The sequence below is a fragment of the Strigops habroptila genome, chromosome 4 (assembly GCF_004027225.2).
Source record: "Strigops habroptila isolate Jane chromosome 4, bStrHab1.2.pri, whole genome shotgun sequence".
NCBI classification, from domain to species: domain Eukaryota; kingdom Metazoa; phylum Chordata; class Aves; order Psittaciformes; family Psittacidae; genus Strigops; species Strigops habroptila.
The window spans coordinates 69,161,700-69,186,334 of record NC_046358.1 but is presented as its reverse complement, the minus strand read 5'-3'; the positions used below and the strand labels follow the sequence as shown (position 1 = coordinate 69,186,334).

Below are 24,635 nucleotides of genomic sequence, written 5' to 3'. Positions count from 1 at the left end.
CTCCGCAAGAACAGTAAAATCTTCAAATCAAGCCTGCTGGGGCTGCTTAGAAGGAACACAGCCCTGCTTTGCATGTGCAATGAATAGTAATTAGATGTTTAATCAGGGCTGCTCCAGCTCCTAAAGTAACAATTAGGGCTTGGCCAGAGCTCTGCAGCTGCAGGTTGGGTGCTTATCGAGCCAGAACACTTTTATTCTGGAGTCGACAGGAAGTGTCCTCAAGTTGTTGCTATGTGGAGTGTTGGGGGGTGGAATAAAGCTGAAACCTGGGTTGAATCTGATAAACTGCTGAAAAGTCAAACTTGATAAGCAGTGCGGCTGTGCTCGTGGAAAGGAATTTTATGGGGAAATCCAAAGGCATGAGCTAGTTGGGGTATGAACACCTGAAATCCTGTCTCAGAGCTCTGGCATGCAGATGGTAAAGTAGGAAAACTTGCTGTGTCCTGTGATTTTCTCAACCATAACTCCTCTTGCCCACTAAGATCCCTCCACATCAGCATAAATTCATGAAGAACAAATCTGACTCACATTAGCCTCCTTTTCTGGTGGTTCTTTTTAGGTGCAGTACTCCAATGTATCTGTTTAGTGGATGTAAGGAACATATAATGTACTTTCAGAGGCTGGGCACTAGACCACTAATCTGAAGTCAGCTCCATTGTAAGAGCTTCTGTGTCTTGGGAATACATGTGCAGCCCAGTGTTGAGCGCTGTCATGTGGCTGCACAACCTAATCCTTTCTCTGCCCACTTTCCTTTCATTTCTGGGAGAGAAGGTGGATCTTTCCATCCGTTCATTCCTAGCAGCTGGAGAACGTTCTCTCTTTGCTCTTTCTCCAGCTTCTTGGTTGGGAGAGATTTTATTCTGATTAGAGAATTCCAGCAGCAATTTATTTTTCCTACTTATGCTTTTTTTGGGGGGGGGGGAGGAAGAGCTCACATTTCCCTTGATGATGAGCTACTTGTCTTAACCTTTTAATTGTACAAGCCATAGGTCTGGTCTTTCTCATGCATGCTGTGCTTTCACAAAGTGTGTATGGAGTGTCCAGCACAGCTGTAGGTCACAACTACTGCTCCTTTTGTTATCTTTCCTGGTCAAGCTTCTAAGGATTGCATGTTTCAAGGATTGCTGCTATTCAGCAGCAGTGGTGGGGTAGAAAGGACCACAATTCTTGCAATACACTTACTCTTGTGTTTGAGCTATACACTAAAATTATTTTTCTAAGGCATATTCCGAAGTCTGTTCCCCTACAGATATTTCAACAGGAGAAGTCTGAGTTCTCTAGAGCTCTCCCTGTGGGATTACTCTGTAATCTTACTTACTCTGTAAGTGTAAGTAAACTTACTCTGTAAGTGCCCAGCTCTCAGAAATCTGATTTCTTAACAAGTCTGTGAGGAAGTGGCTTTTGGCCACATTCCTGTTTGCACAGGTGGCTCCAGGAGGGGTTCCATCTGCCCACTGTCTCTGGCAGATGGATGCTCTCCATGCTCAAGGTGTGTCCAATCCCAGCACCTCTTCTGGACAGGCTTTCTTGTGGGAGCTGCTTTTTCAGGAATTTAGCTCATCTGTCACTCAACTCACACATTATAGTGTCAGTTATTTTCACCATGTCTCCTGCACATGCAGACTTCAGTCCCTTGCTATCTCCAGGAGCTGTTTACTTGCTTTCCTGGAAGTGCTAACTCCTCCCTGGTTGTCAGTCGGTGCCTTTCTGCTTCTCCAAGCTTATCAGTTCAGGCCACTTACAACTCTTCTAATTTTCCAGCCTTAATTTTTTCTTTCAAGATTGTGGACATAAAATCGTTTGGAGTCTTTTTACTGCCTTTAGTGGGCATTGATTTATATGCATTATGTGCAGACCTTAAAAAAATGCAGATCTGAGTGATCCCAAAATATCCCAGTGACTTCAGCATGTGGTGTGCAAGCCAGCACCACTTCTTTTCCAGGATGACAGCAAAATCTCCCCTTAGCCATTCAGCAGTAGGTTTCCTCTTTGCTGCTGAGTGTCCATCTGTTACGCATTATTCCCGTCACTTGGGCTCTCTCAAGTGCTTATGTGTTGCCAAGTTCAGTAACACAAACGTTCCCGTGTGTGGAATGAGTTACTTTTCCATTCCTAACGCTCCTTCGTATTCTGCTTTTGATACGTGCCCCAGATCTGATGGTGGCATTGACCTTACAGCTCTGTATCTGTTAGTAAATAGAACATTATGTATATTATAAGAAGATTATTATATATGATAAAGTTATGGCACATAACCTTATTTTAACCTTATTGGCTTGATTGATTTTAGTATTGACAAACTAAGCTTTTATAATGTATAACCTCACTGGTTTGATTGATTTTAACATGGGCAGAATGGAATGGTAGCTGTGTGGGGACTGGATGCAGTGCTTATTCTTTTTCCTAGCAGACATCTCTCTGGAAGGAAGCAGATGCAGGTAGGCTATTTTGGCTCTCAACAACTGCCAGGGTCACAAGCTGAGCCTGCTGACGTGAGGATCAAGCCGTGTTCCCTACCCAGCGTTCGTCATCCCCTGGTACAATGGTTCTCAAATCAGCACTTAGCAATTGTCCTGATGCACAAGGCACTGTTGAGTGCAGCTCCCACTTTCACAGCTTGATGAGCTGTGCTGGGCTGACTGTAATAACAAGTTGCCTTTGTCAGTAAATGAGGCAGATGTGATTCAGAGCCACCTAGGGACTCACTGGCGAGGGGCTGTGTGCAGTAGGAAGGACTGATTTTTGGAGCAGGCTTTCAAATCCAAGAATGGAAAATGTGAATAATCTTCTCTCTGTACGTACCCTCACAACTCCTACCCTCCTCCTTCCTCTCAATCCCACCAGGCTTTCCAATGGTTGTCCTTGGTTTTGCCTTCCACAAGACAGTCTTCCTTCAAACATACCTGATTCATAATGCTGCATTTGTCTGTTTTCAGAAGAACTGCTTATTAAAAAAATATCGCTCTGGAGAGGGGCTTTGGACAAGGGCCTGCAGGGACACGCCAAGGGGGAATGGCTTTAACCTGCCAGAGGGGAGATTGAGATGAGCTCTTAGGCAGAAGTTCTTCCCTGTGAGGGAGGTGAGGTGCTGGCACAGGTTGCCCAGAGAAGCTGTGGCTGCCCCATCCCTGGCAGTGTTCAAGGCCAGGTTGGACACAGGGGCTTGGAGCAACCTGCTCTAGTGGAAGGTGTCCCTGCCCGTGGCAGGGGGTTGGAACTGGATGAGCTTTAATGTCCCTTCCAACCCAAACCAGTCTGGGATTCTATGATTCTATGATCTTCTTCACCTCTTTTATCCTTGCTGATGTCTCTTTCTCTTAAGCTGAATCTCTTTGAAACAGTTAAATATTTATCACAGATCCTGTCTCCAAGAATGTTGCTGGGGCTTAGAGGTAATTTAATGTAGTAAGTTCCTATTCCCACCTATATCCCATTTACAATGCACTGTGTCCTTCTCCGTCCATGTCCCATCAGCATTAGACCCCCTGCGTATGGAGACTAGACAGAAGAGGATGACAGTCATCTCATCTGTTAGCTTTAGTCTCCAGTTTGGTAATGTCCCTACACCCCTTTATGAAACGCTTCCAGTTCACTGCATCTTATTTATTAATACTGGCTCCATGGTCATGACTGCAACAGGAGAACTAGGCTCCCAGTCACCTTTCCTGATTCTGCTTGCTATTGATCAGTTCTAAAATATCTGGCAGGAAAACAGCCTGCAAAGTTATGCCTTTGGACTCTGTTTTGAAGTGCCTTGCTCTAAACAAGAGCAAGCCAGGGCGCCTTCCCGAGCTGTGTCCCTGTCAGGATTCAGTAGCACCTCTGGGACTGGCAGCTCCAGAAGCACTCAGTGCTGAAGCCCAGCCTTGCTGCTTTAAAGCATTTAAATATTTCATTAAAATCCCCAAATGCTTTTTCTAAGTTACCAGTCCAACATGTTAAATATTAAAACCAGTCTATTTATAAAGCAGCTCACACTTCTCAGCCACAGAGGTGAGATACAGGGGTTCAGATCAGTTCTGGCTTGCAGTGAGACAATGGGATAATGAATGGAGTCAAAAGGCAATCCTGTTGGAAACATTGAAGTGGAGCCCTTGATTTTCCCAATTCACTAAAAGTAAATACTTACAAACTCATTTTGTAAGGATCTTGTTGGTTAATACATAAAATGGATTCATTCCTTGGAACTGATTTCCCCTTAAGGAAATTATCCATGTGAATGATGGGGAAAGTAGGCTACAGTGCATCAGCTTTAGGTAGCATGCCATGATTCTCCTACACGTGCATGATGTGCATGCAATTCATATGCATGGGCTTGAGCACAAGTGGGATTTTCAGAGGTTGAAGCTTTTACTCACAATCTCTGTTAATGTGGGACAGTAGGAGAGGGCACTTCTCCCAGGAATGTTCCCCAACTGTTTGCTGGAGGTTCCCACTCTCAGCTACCTCAGTGGTCAATGGACTTTGCCACTGGTTTCAGCTTAGGTGAGTAGGTCAGGTGCAAACTACCAAGGAGCAGAGCTACCACATCTTCTGCCCTGTCCACTGCAAGGGGGACCTCCAGCATAGGAGTGGGATGGAAAGAGAAAATCAGCAAATACATCAGCCTGGATTGAATCACCAGAAATTGTGAGTCTAAGCCCACAGTGATTTGGAGATGAGCTATTTTCACCCCCAAATGAGAGATGGAGGTTTATAAGGAAAATAAGGCCTTTTTCTCAGTGATTCAGAGGGGCTTTTCCTTACTGGAATGCCATGGGTATCTCTCCATAAAGAGACAGGGCAGTGGTAGGCAAGAGGAGTGCTATACAGCATGGTTAATCTTGCTCAGGACAAAACAGGGTGTTGAGAAAGTTTGTTTACGTATTAAATACATTTGTGTAGTGTTTTCTACACTGCTGTAAACACAGAATTATAATAGGACAAGGGGAAGTGGCTTTAACGTGCCAGAGGGGAGATTGAGATGAGCTCTTAGGCAGAAGCTCTTCCCTGTGAGGGTGCTGAGGCGCTGGCACAGGTTGCCCAGAGAAGCTGTGGCTGCCCCATCCCTGGCAGTGTTCAAGGCCAGGTTGGACAGAGGGGCTTGGAGCAACCTTCTCTAGTGGAAGGTGTCCCTGTGCATGGCAGGGGATTGGAACTGGGTGAGCTTTAAGGTCCCTTCCAACCCAAACCAGTCTGGGATTCTATTTGTAAAAAATCACTTTTTTTTTGCCCACGAGTGCATTGCCATCTTCCCACTTTTAAAATCCTGACAGCCTGCCCCATAGGTTACTTGCTCAGTTCTGACTTTTCAGTTGACTCTCCAAAGAACTCAATTTGTGCACCAGCTTTTGCCATCTACTTCAAGAACTCTCATTAGACCAAGAAATCCTACTGGCCACCTACCAGAGATGGCCATAAACTAACACTAGGTTCATATTCGCAGCACTGAGACCATTTAAGCAGTTCAGCTTCCTCTCTGCTGTTACTTTGGATTCAGTAAACAAGCAATAAAAGTGCATTCCTGATTTAACTAGTTGTCTGTAAAGTAGTTGTTTGGCCTTTTATTCCCATTGGCTTGAAGGGTGTAGTAAGAACGCTTTGGGGGGGTAGCATGTGCAGTGCATTGGACATGTTCAGTGCAGCAGCAGTCTTTTATCTCAGTGCCTTCCTTTTATGTGTTTGTAGCACGTAGCTGAAGAGCTCCAGGACCTGCTTCAGTGGCTAATGGGAGCTCCAGCTGGACTGAAAATGAACCGAGCTTTGGATCAGGTTTTGGGACGCTTCTTCCTTTACCACATCCATCTTTGGATAAGTAAGTGCAGTTGTTTAACTTTTCAGCCTCTCTTTTCATCTCTTCCCTCCCGAGTGTTTAATGTTTGTCTAGAGGTGAATAATGAATCAAAATGCACTGCTGCAAGTACAGACTTGTCTGTGAGTCTTCCTGCTGTGGAAACTCAAGCCAAGGTTGGATTCCCACACAAGGAAGTCATGCATATTAAGTAAAGTATTGTATTGATGATTTACAACGTAAAGCTTGTATTGATGCTTTGCAAGAAGTGCACCTCACAATGGAGCTTGCTTCTCTGTGCCATCAGTGGTGAGTGTCCAGGGAAGGCTTTCAGTTTTATGTAGGCTTTTGTGGTCTCTGCCATGTAAGAGGCAGCCAATAGGGCTAGGATGAGAAGTGTGCTCCCAGGATGCACACACCAACGTTTGTGCTGCCTTCAGCTTAGTGCAGTTTTCTTATTTCAAGTCTCTCCTTGAAATAACACACCCCGTTCTCCTTGATAAATCTCTTGATGAAGGAGTACATCATGATGGGCATGTACGCCTCAGTTATTTTACTGATTTACATTGCTCACCAATCAGGTATGGTCTTGTTTCTATGACTTTGCTCCACTTCAGTGATGAAAGAGGCTGTGCCTCTGCGCTGGTTTACTTGACAAAAGCCATAGTGGGTGGCTTGTGTGGGAATAGCAAAAGGAGGGGGATGGTTGCAGGAAATGTTGATGTGTGCAGTTAAAAATGTAATTAGGAACCTGGACACAAATCTAGTAAAGTAAATCACATGTGGAGCAAGGTGGCTGCTCTGTTCAAGCTAAGTGTGTCCTCCCCTTCCTCACAGAGCTGCCCCCTGGACACAAACCTGGGGTGAAAGAGAGGTTTTGTTGGCCCTCCTAAACAGAAGATGGACCTACAAGAAATATGGGGATGGGCTTTTTAGAAGGGCCTGTAGTGACAGGACAAGGGGGAATGGCTTTAACCTGCCAGAGGGGAGACTGAGATGAGCTCTTAGGCAGAAGTTCTTCCCTGTGAGGGTGCTGAGGCGCTGGCACAGGTTGCTCAGAGAAGCTGTGGCTATGATCTAAAGAAGTTCGCCAGTTTTACTTCCACATTTTCATGGCTATGATTTGTGAAGCAATGTTCTAGGGCTGGGAAAGAGTCTTTTGAGAGTGTTAACAGGAAGTTGTCTCAGTCCAACACTGACACTCTGCAATGTCCACTAGGCTACATACACCTGATGTCCCCATTCATTGAGATGATCCTCTGGTATGTGGGTCTGTCGGCTTGTCTGGGCCTGACCGTGGCTCTCTGCATCCTCTCTGACATCATTGCACTTCTGACCTTCCACATCTACTGCTTCTATGTCTATGGAGCCAGGTGAGGTGATCTCTCTGCTGTATCTTGGGCTTGTTTGGAGAGAAGGGCTGCTGAAGGACCTGTTTGAGTGAGTCCAGAGGAGGCCTGGAGATGCTTCCAACCCAAACCAGTCTGTGGTTCTATGAATACTCAGGCCATGTCTTTAATTTGTGGAGCATTCACTCCTAGTGCAGTTCTCTTGAATTCAGAGTTTAGCCAGCAATTAATTTATTGCATTCTTTTATGCATGTAGAAACGTGGCCACAGCAGTACAAGCAACCTTTCAGTTCTTCTGTGTTTAAATATTTATTTAGTGTGGTAGTGACCTGGAAAAATAAAACTACATGCCAGGCAGAGGACATGAAAACAGTTCACCCATTCCTTTGAGTCAACCTTGTAGCAGTTGCACCCTGTTCAGTAGTTTTTAGGGGAGCTGGAGGAGAGGAGGAGCAGAGGGGAAGCCTTGTACTTCTGGAGAAGCCCCAAAGTCCCTGCCCCTGCCTTGCTTCAGAGGCTCTTGTCTGCATCATGGAGCAGAGATGGCAGGTTAGGTGTCATTGTCTGCTCCTTCTAATTGTACAAAGAGTGGAAATAGGAAAAGCATTTTCTTAGCTGATTGCTTTTCTCTTGTGAGCAGCAGGGAGCTGGTCCACTCGCCTCGGCTGGTGGCTAAAGTACAGAGCAGCTATCTGTTATCTTGCACCAACCTGCCCATGCTGTGCCTGGTGCCCGCTATGGGGAGCCAGGAGGGGACAGCAGTCACCCACAGCAACGCAGCCACCACAGCACCTTGTGTTCCTGCAGTTGCCAGAAGAATTTGCTGGTTCAGGTGCTGGTGAAGCCTGAAATCCCCTTCTGAAACACAGCACACGGTGAAAGGAGAGCGGGCATGTGCGTGCAGGCAGCCAGGGGAGGTGGGGCAGAAGCTAAGGCAGGAACACTGCTTTTTGTCATGTCAGGGTGATCGGGGAGTGTGTGGTCTTAGAACCATGGGACAGGTGTGTACCAGCAACCTGGAGATGTCCTGTGCACTCTCCTGTCTGAGGATTAGTGCACAGAGCAGTACTTGCCAGGCTGAGGGCACCCTGCCAGTTCCTTGAAGCAGCTGTTCCTCAAACCAGATTCTTCTCTTGGATAAGACTCCTTGCCTCTGCTTTCACAATGCTGCCTTGAAATCTGAGCAGCCTCTGTGCCTTAACTAGCCAGGCTAACCAGTCTGGCTTTAATAGCTCAGGCTTTCTCAGGCTCTGTTCTGCCACACAGATTCATAGAATCAAACAGGTTGGAAAAGACCTTTAAGATCATCAATCTTCCCGCTGTCAGGTTAAAGCCATTCCCCCTTGGCCTGTCCCTACAGGCCCTTGTCCAAAGCCCCTCTCCAGCTTTCTTGTAGCCCCTTTAGGCCCTGGAAGCTGCTCTAAGGTCTCCCCTTAAGGAGCCTTCTCTTCTCCAGGCTGAACAAGCCCAGCTCTCTCAACCTCGCTCCAGAGCAGAGCTGCTGCAGCCCTTGGAGCATCATTTAGCTCATCTTTTCCCACCCTTAAGGATGTTTGAAGCTGTAGTTTACTAAATAACGTGCAGGGGCTCCAGTCCTCAGTGCTGAGGATGCAAAATTGAATTGGGTTGACTCAAGTGTGGAGTAAGACCTTGGCCACTCCTGCCGTGGCAGGGTTGTGAAGCAAAAGGAACAGGGCAGATCTAAACTGCAGAGACAGAGGTGAGCTCGGGGGAATAAGCAGCTGCTTCCTTTGCTGCGGGGAGGTGGTGGCACGGGGCTGGTGATTGCTGCTGCTTGTAGGGCCGTGCTGGGGAGAGCCTTGCTGCAGCCTGGGGCATGGCATGGCCATTGCCCTCCACTGGTCCAGAGCTGTCTGCAGTAGCCTGCTCTGCCCGTGCCGGGGGCAGCAAAACAGAGTTGACCGAGTCATTAGTATTTGATGTGCATCATTCTTGGCATGATTTCTTTTACTGCTCCAAGTTCTGCAGCACTAGTAAGCGGGTGGGCATTGGGTGCAGTGATGAGAGCTGGTTTGTGTGGAAGCTCAGGAGCTCTCAGCTCTGACGCTTACCATCTTCTCTTTGCTCAGGCTCTACTGCCTGAAGATTTACGGCCTGTCGTCGCTCTGGCGCTTGTTCCGTGGGAAGAAGTGGAACGTCCTTCGGCAGCGGGTGGATTCCTGCTCCTACGACTTGGACCAGGTAGTGCTGCAGCACCAGGGGCTTGCGGCAGGATGCTGCCCACGGGTAGTACAATCCTATCCTACCTCGGGTAATGGTGAGACAGGAGCCACAGGAGGCTTCGTGATGCCCAGAACAAGCACATCCCCCAGCATTCTGCATCTCTGGATCTTCATAGAATCCCAGACTGGTTTGGGTTGGAAGGGACCTTAAAGCTCATCCGGTTCCAACCCCCTGCCACAGGCAGGGACACCTTCCACTAGAGCAGGTTGCTCCAAGTCCCGTCCAGCCTGGCCTTGAACACTGCCAGGGATGGGGCAGCCACAGCTTCTCTGGGCACCCTGTGCCAGCGCCTCAGCACCCTCACAGGGAAGAACTTCTGCCTCAGATCTCATCTCAATCTCCCCTCTGGCAGGTTAAAGCCATTCCCCCTTGGCCTGTCCCTACAGGCCCTTGTCCAAAGCCCCTCTCCAGCTTTCTTGTAGCCCCTTCAGGCACTGGGACCTGCTCTAAGGTCTCCCCTTAAGGAACCTTCTCTTCTCCAGGCTGAACAAGCCCAGCTCTCTCAGCCTAGCTCCAGAGCAGAGCTGCTCCAGCCCTCGAAGCATCTCTGTGGCCTCCTCTGGACTCACTCCAGCAGCTCTATGTCCCTCTTGTGTTGTTGCCCCCAGAGCTGAACACAGAGCTTCAACCAAATGCTTGTGTTCTGCAGCTCTGCAGCAAGCCCTGCATTGCTCTGCCTGTTCAGGGGGCCTAGTTCGAGCAAGTGCTGAGCACCTCCAGGCACCCTGGTGCTGCAGATGCTCGCAGCTTGGGAACAGGGGATAGTTTCTTGGGAGGGAGCAGTGTACAAGTGGAGCCCAGCAGTGTTGCCACAGTAACAAACGTGCCAGCGTGTCTGTTCAAAGGCCCCGTTCCATTCACGTTGTGCTGGAGCTGGTCCCACACATTCTCACTTGAGCAGCAGAGGCAGGATTTTGCCAAATGCTGTGAGCTCTGTTTAATTTCTGAAATGCCAAGTAAGAGTTCAGCAGAGCCTCAATTGCTCCATGCCAGCAGTTGCAAACATCACTAAAATAATACTATAATATTTGGTAACTTCCAGGGCCAGAGCCTCTTGCTCCATTCAGCCTTCTTAGACCACAGTGGAGGAGCTGATTTTCTGTCTCTTTGGTTATGAAAAGCCAAACTGTGCCAGGAACACAGTTTGCATCAGGGCTTGGTCCCTGTGTAGTTTGAGGAGAATTGGTTTGGCACTTCAGGCTTCATCCTGCTGCTCTGGAGGCCAGTGGGAATGATGTCGTTGGCCTGGGTGGGAAGAGACATTCAAAGCAGACCTTAAAAGACTTTTGGAAATGTTAAGCAACCGTAGTGGAGTGACAGAGGAAGGAGGAACGACTGCTGGGACGAGAATGGATTGGGTTGTGATCTGTTTCTGGTTATGTGTGTGAAGCTGGGATGTTGATCCACCTCTGTGACATGGCTCTCTGGGTTATTTTCTTTCCTAATATACCATGAGCGTGATCTGTTTGTTGCAGTGCCCTGTGGTCCTGTGGTCTCTGTTCGGGAAGCGGTGACTGAAAACTGAAGAGTCAGATACCTATTTGTCATAAATCTGCATTTATCCCAGTTGGAATTAGACTTCTGCCAACTGGGCTGTCCCAGAGTAAAAATAACTCTTTCTGTGGGCAGTGGAGCTCATGACACCTGCTTTCCTAGGGATTTTTCTCCTTCATCTTCAAAATACTGCTTCCCCCATCCCAGCTTTTTTCTCTCTCCCAGCTTTTTTCTCTCTCCCAGTATCCCACATTGCAAGAGGCAGAACTCCTGCTGCTGACAACATTTATCAACCAAATTTTGTCAGCTTTTCACCAGGTGCCTGTTGTGCTAAAACAAGGAGGAACAAAAATACGTCTCAGTTCCCCACAAAATTCCCTACCAAATTTCTACTTCTTTGTACCCTTCCACACTTTTCTGGAAAAAACCAAGCAATGGGTCTAAAGCTCACGGGATAGGGAGTGAACAAATGTAAGTCTTGTTTCCTAAGGAAGCTGGCCTGAAATAGGAAACCTTGAGTATTGTCTGTAAAGGAAAAAATCAGGATCCAGTTTATTTATCTTTCCAAACATACTCCTATAATAGGGAGCCTTCTAAAAAGGCCCAGTGAGAGAAGGAGTACTGAAAATATTCAAGGTAACAGCATTGTTCACATAGGGAGTCAAAAACCACATGAAGGAGCCTTGCAAACTTTCCTTGCCTCACAGTTACCTATTCTTCTCTTTTATATTCTTTTGCCATTGCTCTCTAATAATTGTGTTTCTTTTTTCCCCTAGTTATTTATTGGCACTTTGCTGTTCACAATCCTGCTGTTCCTCCTGCCTACAACTGCACTTTATTATTTGGTGTTTACCCTGGTAAGATTTAACCCTTGAAGCTAATCATATGCTGTCTTCTGAGATCTTAAAATAAAGGTTTCCTTGTCATTTACTGTCATCCACAAAGAGGATATAAATTAGTCTGGGTGTCCCAGGACGGCTTCTCGCACAGCCCATGTAGGCCATGCATGTGGAATTCAGGATACATGTTTATGTTTCTCCAAAGGGAATTCCCAGCAAATCCTGGTCAGTGGGACAAGCTGTTCTTTCACTTGGAAGTCATTAATCCATCCCACGTCTGGTGTGATGGCCCCTCTAGTTTGATCCATAACTTTCTTTTTTCAGGGAATTAACTGCCTCTGTTAAATGCTTTCAGCCAGGCTGTGCTCAGAGGGTTTGGCTTCTTTAGTTTTCTCTTCTTCCCCCAGTATGACCAGTCCTCTCTGAGGCCTGCCTGGAGCAAAATTTTCCACAGACAGTGGCCATCACATGGTTTCAAAGGCCTTTTTTGAGCCCTCTCTTTTCAGATGAGCTTGGCAGCAAAAGTAAGCGCAGTCTGACAAAAGGAGGTGCTTTACTCGGGAGACAGAAAACACTGAGCAGGAAGCTAATTTCTGGCTGCTCTGCTCTTGCTTAGGTGCTCTACATGGGGTTTCTTCAGGCAGAAATAAGCTGCTCCAGTTCACTGTTGGAGAGAGAATTTACATTCACTGGCACACAGTGATGGAGGTGACTAGTAATGGAAACCTGAATTCTCCCTTTCAGACTATGACCTTTGGAAGCGGATTAGCTCTCATGTCCTTGCAAGTCACAGCCTCTGCAGCCATAAGAGCTTCATTCCAGTTACACCCTTCAGCTAAGGTTGTCAAAGAACCTTGTGCAGGGCCTGGCTGCCCTTCCAGACATCAGACCCACTTAGGGAGGCTTTTGCTTAGCACAGAACATTTAGCTTAGCACTCAACAATGTCAGATTGCCCATCAGCTTGTGAATTTCATAAAATCATAGAATGGTTTGGGTGGGAAGGGAACTTAAAGCTCCTCCAGTTCCAACCCTCTGCCATGGGCAGGGACACCTTTCACTAGAGCAGGTTGCTCCAAGACCCTGTGTCCAACCTGGCCTTGAACACTGCCAGGGATGGGGCAGCCACAGCTTCTCTGGGCAACCTGTGCCAGCGCCTCAGCACCCTCACAGGGAAGAGCTTCTTCCTTATCTCTAACCTGAACTTCCCCTGTTTAAGTTCAAACCCATCACCCCTTGTCCTATCGCTATAGTCCCTGATGAAGAGTCCCTCTCCAGCATCCAATTTGCAACTGCTTCATCTCCTGTTTCTCCCAGAGTTTCTTACTAAACTGTTTCTCTGTAGCTCCGTTTGCTCGTGGTGATTGTGCAAGGCCTCATACACTTGCTGATGGACCTGATTGACTCTCTGCCTCTTTATTCAATCCTCCTTCGGCTCTGCAGATCCTACAGACTCGCCGGTAAGTCCTTCAGTACTGCACGTGCAGAACTTCAAGGGTTTTGCATTATGCACTTAATTTTGATGCAGTGGGTAGCTTCTGATTAGAAAGATGCAGGAGGGGCAGGAAAGAACCCAAGGATCAAGTCAGAATCACAGACTGGTTTGAGTTGGAATGGACCTTAAAGCTCATCCAGTTCCAACCCCATGCCATGGCCAGGGACTCCTTCCACTAGACCAGTCAGGCAGTTGTCCATACTGTTAACAATTCCTGCAAGGAGCAGGATGAGGGTGTCAGTGGCAAGAAATGTGATGCTGAAGCAGAATCTGGAGCATCTTTACAAAGCCCGTGGCAGCCAAAAGTGACATCAAACAAGCACTGTATAAATGTGTTCATCTTTTGATTCAGTTCTAGAGTAGCAGGTCAGGTAAAAGTTCTGAGGTTAAACATGCTGTTCATCTTGGGGTTTGGGCTCTGAAACAAGCCAAATTACAAAATCTGTTTCAAAGGGCTGTATCTACAGTGGCTGTGAATCAGTGGAATAGCTTCAGCTCTGTGCTGACTTGACTAACAGAAGTCCTGAGCTGGGGGGTTGGATTAACTTCAGAACTCTGCACAGATTTTAGATAATTGTTCTCTTTTTGATTCTAATCTGTCACCATTTTGAAACTAGTAATTTTTTTGCCACTTTGTAACCATCAACCATGGTTGGCACCAGAGTAAAGGGTCCTTTTTGAATGGGTTTAACTGGTTAATCTAGTGAAAATCAAGCACTATATTATTATCTCATATCCATTTAAAGAGCATGAAGCAAGAATTTAAAATGTGAGAGCTTGATCTTCACTAAATCCAGACTAGTCAGAGAGGTGCCAGGCTTGATTTTGGGAAGGAATAGCTGAGCCATGTTACCAGCTCTGTTGCTTTTCCATGTGTGCCTTCAGCAGGTTCCTATGAATTTACTGGCAGAAACTTCTTAACCCTTCAGGGCTATCTTTGGAGAACAGGAGATGCTGCTGAAGACAACTGTCTCATTAAACAGCAGGTTTTAGTGTAGAAGGAAGTCTTGTTGCCACTGAGAGATGTAAGGCCATATATTCCCATCGGTCTTAGATCAGCCAGCTACCTACTGCAGGGTAGTAAGCCTCCACCCAGACAAAGGATTCTCTTCTCAGTTGAGTTTGTTGCCTGACTTACTTTCTTTGTTAGCTATTTGTTGGCTCCTCTCAAACATTTGAAGGGAGAACACTGCAGGATGAAGAGGCATCTCTGAGAATGTCTGCAGCCTGTGTTCCTGCCCCAGAAACATGGCATTGCAGTGGTAACAGATGGAGCAGTTGAATCACGTTCAGAGGACTTTAGAGAGTGCACATCACTTGATGTCCTCACTGCCTAGGTTTTGCCTTGCTGTTCAAACTCAGAACTTGGATCAGTCATGCTCTGACATATGTTACGGCAGCTGATTTTACAGGCATCGTCAAGATGGTTCTGCTGACATGAATGGATAGCTTTTCCAAGCAGCAAGGGGTTACTGCAGTGTTTAAGTTCAGCTCAGTTCAGTCATGGCATGTGGCCTCCAAGTTCTTTGGCTCAGTTTCTGAACTGACAAAATTACATTGCTGAAGCCTGGGCCAGGATAGGTGAATGATCCATCCACACGCCAGAAACAAAATCCACACTTTCTTTCCACACATGTGAAGTGAAATACTTTGGACTTTAAAAAGCCTTTTGCACATATATCAAAGCTGATGTCCTCTCTGCAAGAGTTCTGTCTGCCCAGTGTCAGCTCAAGGGATGCCACCTTGGCTGGGATGGGTACACGGTGATGTTGATTCATAGTGTGAAGTAAGGTGTAGCAGTAAGGTTCAGGGGTCTCAAACTCTGCCCACACACAAGTTACCAACATGCTGTTTGATCACAAAGAGGTCAGTTCATTTTCTCTGTACTTCTCTTTCCCAATATCCACATCACAGATTTTGGGGCAAGTTTTGTCATGGTTCTGTAGGACCTGTCCTGGTGGTGTCTCCATGATTACTGGAGTTCAAACAAGCAGTGAGCTTGCTTTAGTGCACTGACATATGAAACAAAGCAGATGGGTTCATGTCCTGACCTCTCCTGTGTACAGAAGAAACAGAACGCTGAGCTCTGGAGCTGGATGGCAATCATGGAGTAGTTTAGGGCTCTTCTCTCCTAGAGTGATCTGCAGCAGATTGAGCTTTCCTGCTTTTTCTGTGCAGACTCCTGAGCATTGTGGTAATCCACAGGTCATTCTAAACTAAATTGTAGCCTTTTTGTGCATGTATTTTCTTAGAAGTTTAAGACTCTTGAACAATTAAATAATCTAAGAGATTGTTGGCTTGCAGCTCTAGAAGGGAAGTGTGTGGCCATGACAGAAGCAAGGTTTTCTGCTCTGATGGACCTGAAACTTCAGTGCCCACTTGTTTCTGTCTCTCTGTGACGCATTGCCTGCCTGAAGAGTAGTTGCTGGAATGGATTAGACACTTCCTCTTAGCCAAAACTCAATGAATCATCTTCAACACTTTTCATCATCCAGCACATTGCTTATTGAGACCCAGGGTGCTCAAACATCTTTCTGAAGCCACTGTGGAAGGCCGTGTTTCAATATGGTGCAGCAGAATGCAGATAAATTCTTCTTGTATTATACAGAAAAGGCTTTATGATCTGGGGAGAGGGTTTAAACCAGATCTCTCTGCTAGACAAGAGCATTCTCTCCCAGGAGTAAACTATATGGGTTTAATTAATTCAAAGCTTGCAGAAAATTATGAGAAGTTTGGGGTTTGAATATGGAAGAGTTACACAGATACTATAGCAATGGGGCTCACACAGATAGAGTTTTGTTCTATGTGTGCTCCTGAGCCACTGTTTGATCTGCTGCACGTCACTTCATTACTCTTGCCTCATCATCTTACCTGTAGAAAGGAATAATGGGGGCACATTGGCTGGTTCAGATTTGCAGAAGATGGATTGGTTTTACTTGTGTGAAGGGATTTGAGACCTTGCAGAGCAAAATGCCTCTCTAGTCCTAGTTGTTACCTTTGAAACACTGCATTAAATGTTCATGTGTTCTATGTCACTGCTGGAATCCAAAGCTTTCCTATTTATCTTTACAGTGTTGGGAATGTAGCAAATCCAAGAGGAAATATAAATGTGATGTTGATGGAGTTGTTAGCATGTTAAAAACATCTGAATGCTGGGATTAATAGTGATTACTTTGAGCTGTTTTTAATGCCTCTAGGCCATTCCTTTCCTCTCTCAGTCTGAAAGAGGGAGAGATTTGCACATGTGCTGTATCCACATAAGCACAAGTTCAAGGTGAGTTCTCTGCCTCCTGTTTACATGGAGTCCCCATTCATATGGAAGTTTGGGAAAAGAGAAAGGTTTTTCTAGTCCCTTCGTCATCACTAGGCCTGGCTGTCTGATTTCTAGGCTTTGTTCTAGCTTTAGGACTGTGTTTTCAAGCTGCTTTTAATGGAGCTAAGAGAAACACATCATTTGTCTTGCTTAAAACCACTGTAGAGAGGATCTGTGCTTCCTGCTGAAAATGTGTAAGGGTTCACAAATCAAGAGAGGCTGAAGGCTCCATTTCTAGGAAATCAGTGCTCAGCCAGCAAAGCTGAGCAGCAAATGGTATGGTCTTTTCTCCAAGCATGGATTGGTTTCCTTGTTTTGTTTCATTTCAGCTGGTGTGAAGTTCAGAGTCCTTGAGCAGCAGGATGGAAAACCTCTTCGCCTCCTTATGCAGGTAAGCCACATGTGCCCTTGTGCCATTCCCTGCTGCAGACTTCCCTCAGACCATCCCCAAGGTCCTTCTCCCTTCTGTAGTAGTTCTGAAACTGGCCCCAGTGAAAGGCCCCACTTAAATATTTCAGCTGTGAAATGCTGAAACAATGGAAATACATCTCACATTGCAATGACTGGCTGCTGCTTTCTATTCTTTTTAATATCCTGCTTGAGTCCTCAGTTTAGAGAGTCCTGCATGGTGTGAAAGGAAATGTGAAAGATATGAGCGACATGGAGCTCTGTTACTGCTGGAATTAAGACTTCATGTTGTTATCACCTTTCTTCCTGGCTCTATGCAGCTTCATCTTAATAATTGCTGAACACTGAGAGGAGCAAAAGGCAGTAGCTAAGCCATGCAGAATGAAGGACCAGTAAAAGGTCTTCCCCTCCAGATGTGCTGAAAGGCCTTAGCTGCTCTGTGATGCTGGCAGGATGAGTGCCTGGGTGAGACAAGAGAGGGGAGGGCCTCCTGTTGTTCTCCTGAGCTGCTCTGGCAAGGAGTATAGGAAAAGCTTACCTGTGCTTTTGTAACCTCCCATTTCCATGCTCTGTCATCAGACATGCTAAAGGAAAGAAATGATGTGATGGCAGCAGTGAAGCTTTCATTGCGAGGTTCCATTTCCTGACTTTGCACAGTACCACAGGGTCACTGTTCTTGCTCTTTGCATCCCAGGAGGAGAGCCTGCAAGGGGTGTATAGAATTTATAACAAACTCTTGGATGCTGGGGAGCGTGTGGGAAGGAATTAACTGTTCCCAGTTCTTTTGCTTTTTCCATCCCTGGTCCAGCCCTGTTTCAGCAGAGGTCAGGTTAGCATGGAAGCAGCACACCAGCTAGCAGCAATTCAAAAGGGAATCCCTTCAACAGATGTCTTCTAGGGCAAAAGGAGCATTTCCCAAGCATGCTGTCTTCCCAGTTCCTGTTTTCAGGTAGGGTAGGGGTGTAAGAACCAAAATCTGCCATCCTCCATGGCCAAAAGACTCCAGAAAAAGGAAACCAGACACCAAAAATGAGGCACAGGAGCTGCTGAGCAGAGAATTTGGCATCGGTGTGTTTGTGAGATGAGGTGGATAGCTTCTCCAGAGGAAAAAGATCACAGCTTAGAGAGCAGAACCAGTGAGTCATAGGAACATGATGAATTTTCTTTGGACCACTGCAGAAAGATCCATTTGTTATCTAGAATATAGCATAAGTCATCATCTCAAGAGGTGAAGTGCTTTAGTTGATGTCTGTCTAGGCCTTCTGTTCAAATAATAATGAGAAGAGAGTCAGTAAAGGCACTATTTTCTCTCTTTGTGCTGGTGAAAATGAAAAATGGGTTTGTGTCAGAAATCCTGCTGAACTTTCTCATGGGTCTTGTGAGAGGACAATCTAAAGAGCCTATTTTTAAGTGATAGGCTAAAATTCTTATTTCTGGTACATGATGATGTTCCTCTCTAGAAGTTTTGCAGTGGCTTTGTCCCCTGCCCATATGGTGGCTCTCTGGAGCCATGCTTGATGGCAGGAAAGCTGTATGCATGGAACTATGCCCCAAATAATTCAAGCTATAGGTGACTGATACATTCATAACTGTCCTTTGGGTGCTGGTAATGGATTAGAAATTAGAAATGCTGGTTTTGAGGCAGAGGATGATATTTCCATTCCAAGTGCTCCTTCGTTTTCTCCAGGAAGTCTTCCATAGCTCAGTATTCTCAGTAGTGTTTAAAATCATTTATTTTGGTGCACAAGAAGAAGAATGTCTGACAGTGTGGCTCAAGTGAACTGATAGGCCAGTGAGAAGACATGATGAGTTTGATTCATCTGTAACACCTTCTGATAGGTTCTTGTGCAATTGCTTTGGAAGTGAAAGAGGAAGGGAAAAGGGAACAGCTCCATTATAGAACAAAGGATGTCTATTATATCAGGGTTATATTATAGCTTTGGACTACAGAAATGGCATAAAAGGAATTGATATTGCCATTTGGCTAATAAATGGTTGCTTTTTGTGGTGCTTGTTTGTTTGCATTTATAATGGAGGATACAGACATACATTGTGCTGGGTATAAAACTGTCTCTTGTTACTGTTCCGTCGGCAAGAGTATCATCCCTCTGCCTTGGGATGGTTTTCAACGAGAAATAGTGTGTCCAAACCTTCCAGCCCACGTAGCTGATAGTCAAAGGAACACACACTGTGTATCTCCCTCGTAGAGCAGCAGTTCCTATCCTCCCCCAGCATGTTTGCACTTCAAACATCCTGGTTTGCCTACAGCTGAGGAAACAGGCAGAAATAGTTACTCAGATTTTACCGTTGTTTGTTTTGGGTACGAGTTTCTTTGGTCTTTTTCTATTTTTTCTGGTTTTGTAGCCTTCTATGACCACAGTGCGTGAGGTCAGTTAGAATGATGCAGAATGTCCCATAATGGCATCCATAATGTTCTAATGACATCTTTACTTAATCACCCTTTCCCAGAGCTCTGCCTCTGCGGGCTCTCTGAGTTCACTCCCCTGTTCCATGAGCACCAGAGAGCTGGAGCAAGCTGGTGGCACAGGCAAACTCCCAGGAAACTGGTTGTTCTTCAGTGGAAAGAAGAAATATTCAGCTATTGCCAAAGTAGTGACTGTCTCCCTGGGTTTTGCTGTCTCTCTTTCCTTCTTGTGGCTGGATTTTCTACTATGAATTATAGACTCCTTTCATACAGCTGCTTGGTTGGGTCCAGCATAGCTGGGCCCTTTCACTATAGGAGGATGTCCTTCCATTTCTCCTCCCTGTCCAAACTTCTTCTAGCTCTGCAAGTCTCACTTTGGCATCTCTCATGGGCTGTTTTCTGCAACCCACCATTTCTATGTAATCTCTTTACTCTTTTGGAGACAACCTATTGCTGTGCATCCTTTTCATGCATCAGAGGTTGGCCAGACTGGATCAATCCTCTGGACTACCCTGAAGTGCTTCACTGGAGTGTTTTCCCACGTCTGATGTGCTTCTGTCTCCCCTTGTCCAGCTAACACGTCTGCCTGGCTCCCGCAGCTTCAGAAGGTCAATACAGCAACTTTGTGACTGTAATCAGAGGTCACAGGGGTCATTCTTGGGGTGGTGGTTGACATCAAATTTAAGATGAACTCAGCCAAGGAGCCTTAAAGTGGCATTCTGTGGTATGGATCCTGTCTGCTTAGACTCCATTCCATGGGGAGGATATATGGTGATACCAGGGGTAGCTTAAAGCATAGCTGTGGGCCAAGGGCACATTGAAGCAGTAGGTTCATAAGAGCTATGGCTTAACTGGCATGTTCTAGAGGAGTTCCTAAGAGTCGTGGTGCACCCCAATGGAGTGTTGATGGTGGTGGTGTGAGGTCTTCATCCCTCCATGCCCTGCAACGTCCTCACTCAAAAAGTGACAGTTCTGCTCCCTCCTGTAGTGAGCGTCACTCCCAAATCCTGCTGCTGCTCATGCCTGCTTCTCTGCTGGAAAATGATTCTAACAATACTCCTTTGCCAAGCTCGATTTGTTCATGTTTCAGGACGCTGTACAAGGCTAAACAGCTTTAGCTAGCCAGAGAGGGATTCTTATACTTTGTGAGTAGCAGTATTGATGTTTTAAGAGGCCAGTGCTACACAAAAGTCGCACTTGCCCTCCTCAGCTGCCTGCGTATCTTACTACAGCACATTCTCACTGCTGCTACCCCTCTTTCTTCTCCATGTAGATCAACCCTCTGTCATATGGCAGTGTGGTACAGATGTACAGGCTGCCAACCTACAGCTGTTACCCCAAGGACTCCTGGACATCTCTCTGCAAGAAGCTGTTCCTTGGAGAGCTCATCTACCCTTGGAAACACAAAGGAGAGAAGCAGGACTAAAGACAGCAAGAGAGCTTGAGAGACGTGGTCAAACGAACAAATTGCTTTTGGACCAAAGGCATCTCAGAGCCAGCAACTGTGACATCCCTTTAATTAGACTTTGGTAACCTGGAGGGGCTGAATTTCTAAAGGCAGGTATTTTTAGACGTTATTTTTCAACTTTCCTCTTCCCCTACACTATGTTCATGTCATATGGTAATGATTATTTTTAAAGCAAAAGGTTAAACCCGTCATGGAACCAGCATTCAGTGTCATTGAGGATGTACCTCCCAAGCGGGGTGATGATGTGTGTATCCTTCCATTGTAAGCTCACGGGGCCAAATTAAAACAGCCCTTTGGGTGGTTCAGAGCCACAACTCTGAGGTGCATTCTGCCAAAAGGAATTTTGGACCGTTTTATTCTCCAGCCTTCAAGCCAGCTGGTCAAACCCAAGATGGAGGATCAGCTTCTAGAGTCACACACTGAAAACTGCACAGCAGCATTACCTGGGTTCACAGATATTTATTCTTTTCCTTTTGGGTGGGCTTAGATTCACCCCCTCTGCAGCACCAGGGGAGTTGTCAAGCATAGAAACAGCAGGGCTGGAGGGTCAGAAACACAGACTCCGGTACATTTGTGCATGTATGGTCTCATGTACATTTATTCAAAAGCAAATGGTGGCTTGTGGTGAGCTGAGCCCTGAGCTGTCACCAGAAGTGCAGAGCACACAGCCTCAGCCCCCAGGCTGCGCAGGCTTTATGTGGCAGTGAGCTGTGGTACCTGGGAGCTCTGGGCTCTGCCAGGTTGCAGTGTAAGGCAAACACAGATTTGCTGGGCCCAGGTCTGGCTGGTGGGTCTGCTGGAGCAGCAGCACGACCAGCTCAGGGAAGCGTGTGCTGCGCATCCTTACAGGATCAGAACATCCCCTGCTTCTCAGGTGAGAGCCTCGCCCTGTGGTGCCTCATCTTTTGCACTTTCAAGTCAAGGAGCTTTTAAAGTTATCTCAGATATGAGGCATTTAAAGATACTTCCTTCCCTGAAACTACAGACACGTTTCTCTTAGGAGAGTTTTCCTGCTTTGGATACTATCTCCACAGTCCAGCTGGGCTTGGCTTTCCCATGTCCTGGTCTTGTTGTGTGCTCATTTTGAAGGGAGTCTTCTATTCCCTGTCCTGGGAGAGTGTGATATCTCTGAGTACACTGTTGTGTAGACATTTACATACAATCATTACCCAAAAGTAGACTTTCTGCAGGAGGAGGTCTGCAGCTCCTGGTATTGCCATACCTGCTGTTGCTTTGCACACCGACATGACTGCATTAACTGGCAGGTGAGAGGGGTGCTGGATCCTGCCCCCTTTCCTCTATCTGCCCGAGGAACCAAGGATGGAGGAGGAAGAGGAGGATATGCTGTGGCTGCAGTGCTCAGCCCCACAAGGCTACCTGTACATTCCTGTGTGAGTAGGTGGAGGAGGGCAAAGAGCCACAGCAAGGTGCCCTGGGCTTTAGGAGCCTCCACTTAGCACTTCTACTGGTGGGATGAGAGTTTCCTACCCCAACCCCATGCCTCATCCATGTGCTTGAAGCTGTCACAGAGGGGAAAGGGTTATGGCCTCGCTGATTTTAGACATCCCTGGGCACATATATTTGGTTTGTGTGTAGCTGCTAAAAGCCTGTCATGGTATCGGCACTGTCTCTTCAGTCTAGCTTGATCAGGAGAGAATGAAGCTCTGTAGGCAGGTGCTTGGTCCAGACATTCCTTAGCAGGCAAACACAGGAGCTGCCAAGGTCTTACAGTTTTCTTAAGGACATCATGAAGGGAGCAGTATTACCTGGGCACTGCTAAAGAGGATCCTAGAATCCCAGGCTGGTTTGGGTTGGAAGGGACCTTAAAGCTCCTCCAGTTCCAACCCCCTGCCACGGGCAAGGACACCTTCCACTAGAGCAGATTGCTCCAAGCCCCTGTGTCCAACCTGGCCTTGAACATTGCCAGGGATGGGGCAGCCACAGCTTCTCTGTGCAACCTGTGCCAGCGCCTCAGCACCCTCACAGGGAAGAGCTTCTGCCTAAGAGCTCAATCTCCCCTCCTATTATCCTGATCCAGGAAAGAAGGGCACACCATTGAAAACAGCCAGGGTGGCAGAAGCTCCCCCCCCCTCCTCATCTGCCACTGCAGGCTCTGGTGGGACATCCCTGGCTGCAGAAACTGGAGAGATCTTTGTTCTTAATGATCAGCGCTTAAAACTCCTGTACAAATACAGTATCTTCTTCTCTTGGAATATCAATATCCAAGTTTTTCTCTCCACTCCAGGTGTGAATAACTCCAGGTTGTGATCCATTTACTGGAGAAATGGGCTGAATAAATGTTTTTCACTGCAGCTTAAGTCACAGCCATGGAAACCCATCCTTACCTGGCCCTCAGCAGAGCAGATTTACACTCTACCTCCCTCTCATGTTTCCTCTGGAGCTACTAAATGACATTCCCACTACTTCCTCCCACGCCTGCATAGTTGGGTGTGTGAACTGCTGTGAGAAACTATTATTTTTGGTCTTGGTAAAATAATGTTTCTAATATCCTGGCTTCGAAAATCTTTCTGTGAGACCAGACCCCTCATGATGGTCCTAATCGTGGCTGTCCTTTGGGATCAAGTGACCTGAAAGCCTTGGAGACAGCACAGAGACATGAAAACCAGCAAATGTGACCTTCCTAATGGGAACTTGCCAAATGTAGTAGACATTCTGGTGTTTGGTCTGTTTACTAAGGACTTACTCTGGGGATGGTGAAATATCAAACTGAGGAAAAGCTCCTCCTCAAACCCGAGAGCCTGAACCTTCTGCCACTTCTTGAGTAGCCCAGGTGGGACGTGACAGCCCCTGTGTCATGCAGAACTGTCCGAGTTGTCTCATTGCTGCTCATACTTGGCGTTCTCCTTGCCCGTGATGGTATCTGAGCCTCTGAGTTTCTTCTGCTGGACATTTGCCATGTCTCTCCTCTTCCTTTCCAGTCCCTGCTATGGAATAGTCTTCCCCCACCCTTTTCCGATTGTGCACAGAGACATTACAACGACTTAGCAGACATCCTGCTCAGGAACATTTGACCTTATGTCATTCCCCTAATTGGAAGTTGGGATCAGCATCATCTTCCACAGCAGCACAGACTGGCCTTTCCTCAGGGAAGAGGCTGCTGATAAAGTGATGGCTCTAATTTATCCTCAGATCCATATTATCCATATCAGTCCTTGGATGAGAAGTAGCTAAAGCTTTCAGCTCTTTTCTGATGCCTACCATGCACTCTGTGTAGCAGACAAGCAGCCTTTGCCAACCGTCATTCAGAGACTGTGATCTTGCAGACCCTTTTTAATACTGCATTTCCTTGTTATTATTCCTTCCATTTGCTGGTTCCCAGTGCTGGCACAGCCTGAAATGCCTCTTCACACAGGCACAGGGTTTGAGAAGGAAAATGTGATTCACTGCATACAAAACTCCATCCTAGAGAGAAATTCTGCCTTGAGAAGCACTTTTCTTTCCTAAGCAGAACAGCATGTGACAACGTTGGAGGGAAATCCCAGTAATTACACTGCACTGGAGGCTCTGGTTGTGGTCTGGGGAGTTTTCCCTGATCCTGCAGCTGGATTGTGCCTTGTTCTGCTGGCACATATGAGTGCACCATCAGGCCCCCAGGAGCTTTGCATGTGTGTATAGTCCATCCATATGTGGACTTTTACACTCTCAGGAGTGTAAGGCCCGAAAGTCTCTTGCTTTGTCATCGTGCAGATGAATGAGTTGCTGTCCTTCTGCCCTGATCCTGGTGCACTATCTTCTTGCTTAACTCAAGCTCTTAGAAATTTACTCCTTGTACTTAGACCTGCTGATTACACCATCACAAAATCACAGACTG

General features: G+C 46.6%; 1 protein-coding gene across 8 annotated transcripts in view; it reads left to right on the top strand.

Moving 5' to 3' along the window:
• PIGQ (phosphatidylinositol glycan anchor biosynthesis class Q) overlaps window positions 1-21,783 on the top strand; it is a 33,851-nt gene extending 12,068 nt beyond the window's left edge. For 6 of the 8 annotated variants that reach the window (XM_030482955.1, XM_030482954.1, XM_030482952.1 and 3 more), the window contains 7 exons: window positions 5,668-5,794; window positions 6,990-7,143; window positions 9,210-9,321; window positions 11,634-11,714; window positions 13,040-13,154; window positions 16,832-16,893; window positions 20,609-21,117. In XM_030482955.1, the coding sequence (XP_030338815.1) occupies window positions 5,668-5,794; window positions 6,990-7,143; window positions 9,210-9,321; window positions 11,634-11,714; window positions 13,040-13,154; window positions 16,832-16,893; window positions 20,609-20,761 (804 nt within the window). In that variant the 3' untranslated portion in view covers window positions 20,762-21,117. Of the gene's footprint in view, window positions 1-5,667; window positions 5,795-6,989; window positions 7,144-9,209; window positions 9,392-11,633; window positions 11,715-13,039; window positions 13,155-16,831; window positions 16,894-20,608 lie in introns of all 8 variants that reach the window. The other 2 variants (XR_003990954.1, XM_030482950.1) reach the window with 2 other exon arrangements.
• Window positions 21,784-24,635: the final 2,852 nt, after the last annotated feature.